The 8,262-nt window shown below is 40.5% G+C and overlaps 1 protein-coding gene across 1 annotated transcript in view; it reads right to left on the bottom strand.

Moving 5' to 3' along the window:
* Positions 1-316: 316 nt before the first annotated feature.
* opn5 (opsin 5) overlaps positions 317-8,262 on the bottom strand; it is a 76,589-nt gene continuing 68,643 nt past the window's right edge. The window contains exon 7 of the mRNA XM_030404516.1: positions 317-2,716. Coding sequence (XP_030260376.1) covers positions 2,650-2,716 — 67 coding nt within the window. The 3' untranslated portion in view covers positions 317-2,649. The remainder of the gene's footprint in view (positions 2,717-8,262) is intronic.

The following is an 8,262-nucleotide window of genomic DNA, read 5'->3' as shown; positions in this document are numbered from 1 at the left end:
CTCACTTATCAAGCACTGTGCCATCACTCCTCTTTGCCTCCACAGTAGACATGTGAGCAGTGACCTTTGATTTACCCTGATGCTGCAGGCACCATCTTTCCTCAGTCAGGATTTTTCCCACTCCACCCACTTCATTCCAGCTAATCCTGCTGTTGAACCCTCTGAGCGCTCACGAGCCTCCCTGTATGTCAACAGAGAATCAGTCCCCTTCATTAACTTCCTCCCATCCACCTACTGGATGACATTTTGAAAAGCCTCACTTTAGCACTCATTTATGATTCATGGAGTGAAGGTCCGCAAGAAAAGACATGCACAATTTTTTGGAATATTGCTTATCTTCATTCCAGTAATGTGCATACATGGACAATAAACATGAACTTCAATAACATTTTCATGAATGAGACCCCAGGTGTGTACAACAGAGGAAATGCTTGACCAAGTAGATGTTCACTTTAAACAAATTCTTAAGATGCTTGTTTTTTGTGAAACGTGCTTATTTGCTTTCTTGACAAGAGAGTGAGAAGATTGGGAGACTCAAGTTAGTGCTTTACCATGCAACAGACACATGCCAGAAGGAGAAAGGCATCAAATACACCACATTCTGGTAGCTGGGTATGTTAGCTTGTACGTTTATCCTTGTAAAACTAGTAAAATCCTGTCCAGAAAAAGGGCAAAATGCAGTAACGCTGCCATGTTTCTTTATTCTTTTACCACTTTCATGTGCGTGATAAACTGAGAATCTAATAATTCTTATACATTATTCAGATGTCAAACCCATTTTATGGATGTATAATAATTCTGAATATTCCACTTTCTGCATTAGTTTGTGGTCAGACAACACAACAACTTGCTCTCCCGGTGCTTTACACAGCCAGCAACAGTAAACATGCTAGAACATTAGCTCACTAGCGGTAACTCAGTTAGCCCCCTCAGTCATGTGATTCGCAGGTTGTTGCAGCGCATTGAGTTACCATTCTCATTTATCGCCATTGAGCATGGAGCTGGAGGCAGAAAGGGCTTAGGTTAGCCTAAATTGGTGGTGGGGTGAAGTGGCTACCAGTATCCGATTCAAGTTCCAAAATGTAGCCCCTCTGGAGCTCATCAATCAATATGTTATTGCTTTACTTATTGTTTATTTCTTGGTTATTCTATCTGTCGACTAACCAGAATTCTTGGCGAGAAATCGAATAAGCACGTTTCATAAAACTATTTATGCAAGGAAAGAAGATGACTGGTTGTTCTATATAATCCAATGTTGATCAAAATATGTTAGGTCTTGGAAAATGGGGCAAAAAAAACAGGGTAAATCAACCAAAAAGACAATCCAGGCTCTAAAAAAATTTAAGAAAATGCAAGAAAGGAAATATTAACAAGCCTTTAGTGGCTAAATCTTCAAAAATAGACGTCATGCTCAGACTACTGCAGGTCAGGGAGAAGCCCTGATATTTGGAGTGCCTGCATTGCCTTTTTGTATGAAGTACTCCATTTCCTTGATGCATCATGAAAACAACACTGCTATCTCTGGCTGTGTCAAAAAAACAGCCAACAAACAAACAATAAATAGATTCAAAATGGTCCCTGAATTAGTCATAATTGTTCCTGTGCCTGTGGCCACAACTGTAGTTCTGGTAGTCAGTGAAAGAGTGACATCAACTTGTCTCTTTTAATGAACATGTGAATCCACTGTATGTATATATGCGTCTATCACAAAACTGTTATAAATGCATAATGAGTCGTTTTTGAAAGTTAAAGTGCAATCGTCCTGTGGGTGTGTTTTCTTTTGATGGGTCGAACTTCAACCTCCCCAGTTTCTAATAAATGCTGTAAATAAAAATGTGAACACCCTGTAAATGCAATGTTTAAGTCTCACTGATTATAGTCACATGAAGTCTCCTTGAGTGCAGTTGAACAGCTGATGAGAACATAAGCTGGAGTGATTCAGTGCATTCTGAAACATATCTATACAAGCCACAGGTGTAGGAGTACAAAAGACAACAGCCTGTACAAACAGTAAAAATACAACTTTGAGCTTGATCATCACACCAACACCTGATTCAACATGGCTCACATTGGGATGATTGTTTTCTGTTTTAGAAACATTGAAGATAAATTCAACATCCGAGCATTGTGTTGCAATTTAAAACTATAGCTACAGACGTTGCATGACTTTGGTTGGAATACTCCCACTGTTTCAAACCTGAGTGGAGCTGTACTATGAGAACATCACTGTAGGCAGTCAGCTGGTGTCAGGTCCGTGTGTGTTGTTTCTTTCATAGCAGTGACAGAAGGTGTGTCTGTGATACTGAAAAACAACAAAGTGGAGACGCTCACACGACATGTCACTTGTATGCTATAACCACTGTAAAGACAACGCGACTCCACACATTGAGGAAAAAACCTTGCTGGGAAAGATGTGTTTCCAAGGAGGAGGAGGTGGAGAGCTGCGGGAGCACATGGAGTTCCGGCGTGGGTGCAAAAAAGCAGCGAGACTCTGGAACCACCAGCAGCAAAGGTGAGCAAATGATGATGTCAGAGCAGGTGACAGGCAGCGTGTGATTGGATAGGTGTAGGGCACAGGGGGCAAGGGAACAAGGCAAAACTGTCCGAGTAGAAGAGGTAAGAGGTTCACACAGTCTAAAGTGTCTTTTCTCACATCTCGATATGAGCTTCTTTGGCCGGTGGAGTGTCCCTTAATGAGCCAGAGATGGTGTAGAACCTGCCAGGGAGGGGAAAAAAAAGACATCAGTAAAAGCGACGCAATTTTAATTAATCCCTACATCCATGAAACGTACACCTCAGATACGTTAAAGTGAAACTCTCGCCAAAAAGCAACTAAGGCTTTATTTGTGATTGAATATGAGTCAAACCTTCATGTAAAAGCATAATTACGACGAAAGAGGCACTTTTAAGATTTACCATAGTTTCGTTTTCGGGCAAGCTCATTTTTAATGGCGTGCAGGGGGCACTGGCACGCCAGCATCAAAGTCACTATTTTTAAAACATTAAGTTAGGCTCGACACAACATGAAACTTTGCTCGTAGTATCACCTCGAGTGCGACCTAACAGGTAGGAGGTCCACTTTTACTCTCCTGCCTGTTAGGTCACACTCGTGGTATCCACACTTTTTGTCTGCCATGACGGTGACGCGCTGGAGATCCAGCTCCAACAATGAGTAGTTCCAGAACCTTCTTTTTAGTAATCTCTGTGTACACAAACTCTGTTCTCAATGCTCATGTTCATGTGTAGAGACCCTGGTGATACTACGAGCAATGTTTCATGAGGTGTCGAGCCTTCTTAGTGTTTTAAAAATAGTGATTATGATGCTAGCGTACATCGTAATTATGTATTTACTCGAAGGTTTGACTCATATTCAATCACAAATAAAGCCTTGGTTGCTTTTTGGCGAGAGTTTCACTTTAATGTCATGGTTCGGGATTCTGTGTCTTCTTGCGTCTTATGTTTTGACTTTATGCCCTTTTTGTGTCTCTTCTGTCCTCTATGTTGTTTCCCTCTGTGCTTTTTCCCCTCTGTTTCCCTTCATTAACTCACCTGTCCTCTTCCCTCTTCACTCTCCTCACCTGTTCCTGATCCCCTCGTGAAGTGTCTTTGTATTTAGTCTTTGCTCTCCCTGCACTCGTTGTCAGTTCGTTTTGTCCCGTATTGTATATTTATTATTTTGGCTTTAGGGTTTTTCTATAGATAGATAGATAGATAAGCTTTATTTTCAGACTCAAGGTCCATGCAAAAAATAAAAGCAAGACACACAGTACAAAAGATTAAGAAACACACAATAAAAAAAACAAACAAAAAAACATAATAATCTAATGACTCATTTTTAAAAGACACTTATACCAGTGCCCCCAAAACTGAGACGTGCAGCGCGTGTCACTATACATAATGTTCACCATTGCCACAACATTTTGATTCTCAGAATCATTTAACCGGCAGATGAACCTGTGCATTACAATTCTCAGAACCGCTTGCAGTGTGTTCACTCCAGCGCTCACAAACAGCTCACTCGCACTGGTCCATCTGGGCCTTTTTAAAAGTATCCTCAAAGCGTCATTGTATGCCACTTGCAGTCTCTGGAGGCTGGCTTTTTTATAATTCAACCACAGATGTGCAGTGTGCATAGGTGAACAGTACGCTTTGAACAGAGTCAGCTTCACACCAACAGTGCACCAACTGAATTTACGTGCCAACACATTTGCTCGCACATACAACGTACGACACTGACGAAAAATGTCCTCATCATCTGTCAGTTGGTCTGTGATCACATGACCAAGATATTTCACTTCACTGCAGATATTTAGGACCTTACCTGAGAGTTTAAAGTCTGGAAAAGTCATATGTCTATCTTCCACGGTTCTGCAAATCATTATCACACTTTTTGACTCGTACTTTATATCATGTTGTTCCCCATACACAGAACACACATTAAGGAGCTGCTGTATACCAGCTGAGCTAGGACTAAACATCACACAGTCATCAGCATACATAAGATGGTTCATCACTGTACTGCCGACCATACAGCCTGTTTTACATGAGCCTAGATTATTTGATAAATCATTCATTTAGAAATTAAATAAAATAGGAGATAAGATGCTCCCTTGTCTTACTCCGTTACTGATATGAAAGGGAGCAGACAAGCAGTTGTCCCATTTAACTTGCATGGTCTGTTGGGCATTCCAATAGGACAGGATTCTGACTATACACTTAGGGACACCAGCTGCACCCAATTTTTTAAATAATTTCTCATGATTCACCCTATCAAATGCCTTGGAGGCGTCTAAGAAACAAATAAAAACAGATGAGTTTTTTCTCTTATAGTTGCTCAGCAGTTCCTTTAGCACATATACACACATATCTGTACCGTGTCTCGGTTTAAACCCAAATTGATTATCTGTAGAGATAATTAGTTCATTAATCCTCTCCAGGAGAATTTGTTCAACAACTTTGGACAATATATTAGCTAGAGCGATGGGCCTATAGTTTTCTGAGGAACCCACTTTTCCTGCTTTATCCTTAACCAAGGGAACCAGATGCACTGTCATCATAGAGTCTGGAAGAAAGCCATGGACTATGAGGGCATTGAAGCATAAGGCAAGAAGTGTACATAACCTTGAGCTAGCAAATTTAAGATGTTCAGCGGAGATATAATCCATACCTGTCGTTTTGTTAACTGATAAGTTTTTAATCGCTTGAGAAACCTCATGAGTTGTGATCATATCTATATTTTCAACATTTGCTACTTGATAGCCATTAGTCTGAACACAGTTAAACAATTTACTATAATGCCTTCGCCAGAGCTCAGCAATAGCACTAGCACCAGAGACTCCATCTACTGTATATGGTAAGGAGGGTTTGCAGTTATTAATGCGTTTCACCTCTTTCCAGAAATCTTTATTAGTATTATTTAAAAGTTTCTTGGCCATAGAGTCAGCCCTCAAAGACTGCTCGTTTTTACTAATGAAACGTATTGCATATTTATATTTTGTGTTTGTACTCTTTTTATATTCAAAAATGGGCCCCTGTCTTGGTTTACCAGCCATTGCCCAGGATTTAGTAGCTTCACGAGCCTCAGCATAGAATTCAGCCACATAAGTATTCCAACCAGGCCGAACTTTTCCTCTCTTTATGCGCTTAAGGTGAGGCTTACTAGCTTCAAGTAAAGCTGAGACAATATCAGTATACATTGCAGAAATATCTGTCTTATGTTTGGTGTTTGTACAATTACTGTTTTTACATATGAGTGCCTCTCTAGAGAGATATATATTGCTCAATAACTGATCAGTATTTTTACAGTAGGAAGCAATGTCTTCACATGGAAGAGAGGACCACTCCAATTTACCAAGATTAGAATTATTTGCAGTTGCAGGTATGTACTCAGATCTGATGACCATCTTTACAGGAATGTGATCAGAGGTGGATACATTGTATAAGATTTCCATGTGTGCCAAAGAAGCATGAGCATCAGCTGTAGAGAGACAATGGTCTAACCAGGACGTGGTGTGCCAAGCTCACTTATATGTGTGTAGCTTTCGGCTGGCAAAAGCTCTCTGCTAGACAGTACCAGGTTATTATCTGTACAGAGATGATTTAGGTGGTTAGCAAAAATTGACCTCTTGTCTGAAATATCTGCATTCATATCCCCAACAATAAAAATATTTGTGAAACACTCATTTTGTAAATAGGAACTAATAAAAGCAAGCTTATTTACATAGTCTTCTTCATTATGTTGACATTCATATGGAGTGTAAATATTTAAAATGATAAATTCCTTATCACGCTGACTGAAGTGTATAGCAATGCACCAGTCCACGCCAAGCCTAATAACATTAATCGCTGAGTCCAGTTTCTTATTCCACAGAATTGCCACACCTCCTGGAATTCTACCCCTTTTTATACCCAGACTGAGGTCAGTGGTGGCCTCTCCAGCACCATGAAAATTGTCACTGATGGAGTTTAGTCCCTTTAAATCCTGCTTTGCTAGAAAAGTTTCCTGTAGGCACAGAATGTCACAGTGCTCCAACAACTGATCAACAGTAATGCGGCGAGCTTTATCCACTGCACTTTGGCCTAAGCGCAGGCCACGACAGTTGTATGACAGGATGCTTATATCCATAGCAATATCATATTTAGGCATTATTGCCAGTAGCGAGCACACTCATATCCCCAGCAGATAAAGTAGCCGCATTAGCAATGACTCCAGCTTTACGTGGTTCATAAAAGCGCCGTACATATGCTCCCTCTGGCCAGAGCTCCGGATTATACATATCGCCAACATCTTTGCATTCAGCGGATATTTTAAATGATGCGTATCTGCTGTTGACAGTAACAATCCTTTCACATGACACGCCACGTTCCAGTTTATTCTCAAGATGAGCGCGCAGCAGTTCAGCACCTATGTCAGGTGGAAACCTAGTTGCAAAGACGCTCACCCATTTAGTTGTTATCATCTTGATGTTGATTTGAACCTTGCTATTCTGTTGCACTTTGTTTAGCAGTGTCATTTGCTATTTTGTTTTTGGTCCTTGGATGCATTTTCATTTGTTCTCCTGGGGCCAGTCGTTCAAAACATTTAATCTGGATCAAAATGATCCGGATTTGGAAATCCCATTTTTTGCTATTCAGGATCAGGTAATCCGTCTTACTTTTTTGATGGTTTTTCAAAGCAACATTGGACTGGATCACCCTGATCGATATACACAGTTTTCAAGATCACAAAATCCGGATTACTAGTGCTCTAAATGGGACAACATATCAATATCAACATATAACATCCACTTCCATTCATAATTTATTTCATGACCCCTCATCTGAGCCACAACAAATCAAATATCATAAACAAATACATTGTGGATATTTGAAAAAAAGGCCTTGAATTAAGAAAAAAAGGCTAAATGTCCAATAGTTTACAAAATAAAGAATGTTCAGGGTTCTTCTTCATCTGAGGAGGACAGACCAGCATTTTCAAGCCCTGCTTTTAGAAGGTCGGATCTGAAGTTTTGGTTTGGTTTGCTGCAGTTTGTTCAGCTCGATTTGTTCCTCTGCCAGGAGTATCTGTGCTTCTGCTTTTTCAATTTCTCGTTTAAGAAGTGATTCATAGGCATCATCATTTTTATTTGGCAAAGGATGCTTCAAGCCTCTTTTCTGAGCTCCTGTGACTGTTTGCTCTACCAGTGAGGATCCAGGTTCTTCTTCAACAATAGGGCTGAGATCCAGAATAAATGTTTCCTCTGCATTAGGAGGAACTGGCTCACTTTCCTCTACAATCGTAGGCTCACCATCCCCTAAAACACCTCGAATCCCGTGCAGAGTTTTAGAATTCTCACCTCCAATAATGACCAGAACCACATCTGTATATTCACCTTTCTTAAAGTGTTTGTTGCCTGTTCGGGTGGTTTTTGCTTCAGCAAGGTCCTTTGTTGCTCTGGCCCTCAAATTCTTCCATCTAAATTTCACTGGCTCCAAGGTCCTCTTCTGGCCAGACCCCATTGCATTCATATTCTGGGTTAGTCACTATACCACCCGCAACAGAGCTTCCTATTATTGAAGCATAATGGCACTTAACACCCTCCAGCAGTGCATTGGTTTCTGCAACAGTGAAATTAGGTCCTTTTGAGTCCATGGTTCCACCTCATCTGTTGTAGTGAACATAGTATAGGCCTTGGCATGATTGATTTAATTGCAATACACCACCAAAGAACTGTATGCTCGCGTTCACTTTGGGAATGCCGATATTAAGGACACTGCAGACCT

Source organism: Sparus aurata, chromosome 22 (assembly GCF_900880675.1).
Source record: "Sparus aurata chromosome 22, fSpaAur1.1, whole genome shotgun sequence".
Classification (NCBI taxonomy): Eukaryota; Metazoa; Chordata; class Actinopteri; order Spariformes; family Sparidae; genus Sparus; species Sparus aurata.
The sequence above is the reverse complement of the archived record's forward strand: the minus strand, read 5'-3'. Positions and strand labels throughout refer to the sequence as shown.